Genomic DNA, 317 nt, shown 5'->3' with positions numbered 1-317 from the left:
ATATGAAACCCTGTCCTCTGAGACCCTGTCCTCTGAGACCCTGTCATATGAAACCCTGTCCTATGAGACCCTGTCCTCTGAGACCCTGTCATATGAGACCCTGTCCTCTGGGACCCTGTCCTCTGAGACCCTGTCCTCTGAGACCCTGTCGTATGAAACCCTGTCCTATGAGACCCTGTCCTCTGAGACCCTGTCGTATGAAACCCTGTCCTCTGAGACCTTCTGGGACCCTGTCATATGAGACCCTGTCATATGAAGCCCTGTCCTCTGCAACCCTGTCCTCTAAGACCCTGTCCTCTGAGACCCTGTCCTCTGAG

General features: G+C 54.3%; 1 protein-coding gene across 1 annotated transcript in view; it reads left to right on the top strand.

Moving 5' to 3' along the window:
• Positions 1–254, top strand: part of LOC106512157 (hyphal wall protein 1-like) — a 1,990-nt gene extending 1,736 nt beyond the window's left edge. Inside the window, exon 2 of the mRNA XM_014000834.1 lies at positions 1–254. Coding sequence (XP_013856288.1) covers positions 1–241 — 241 coding nt within the window. The 3' untranslated portion in view covers positions 242–254.
• The last annotated feature ends 63 nt before the right edge of the window (positions 255–317 follow it).

The sequence above is a fragment of the Austrofundulus limnaeus genome, unplaced genomic scaffold (genome assembly GCF_001266775.1).
Source record: "Austrofundulus limnaeus strain Quisiro unplaced genomic scaffold, Austrofundulus_limnaeus-1.0 Scaffold4552, whole genome shotgun sequence".
NCBI classification, from domain to species: domain Eukaryota; kingdom Metazoa; phylum Chordata; class Actinopteri; order Cyprinodontiformes; family Rivulidae; genus Austrofundulus; species Austrofundulus limnaeus.
Note: the sequence above shows the minus strand (reverse complement) of the source record. Positions and strands in the feature narration are given on the sequence as shown.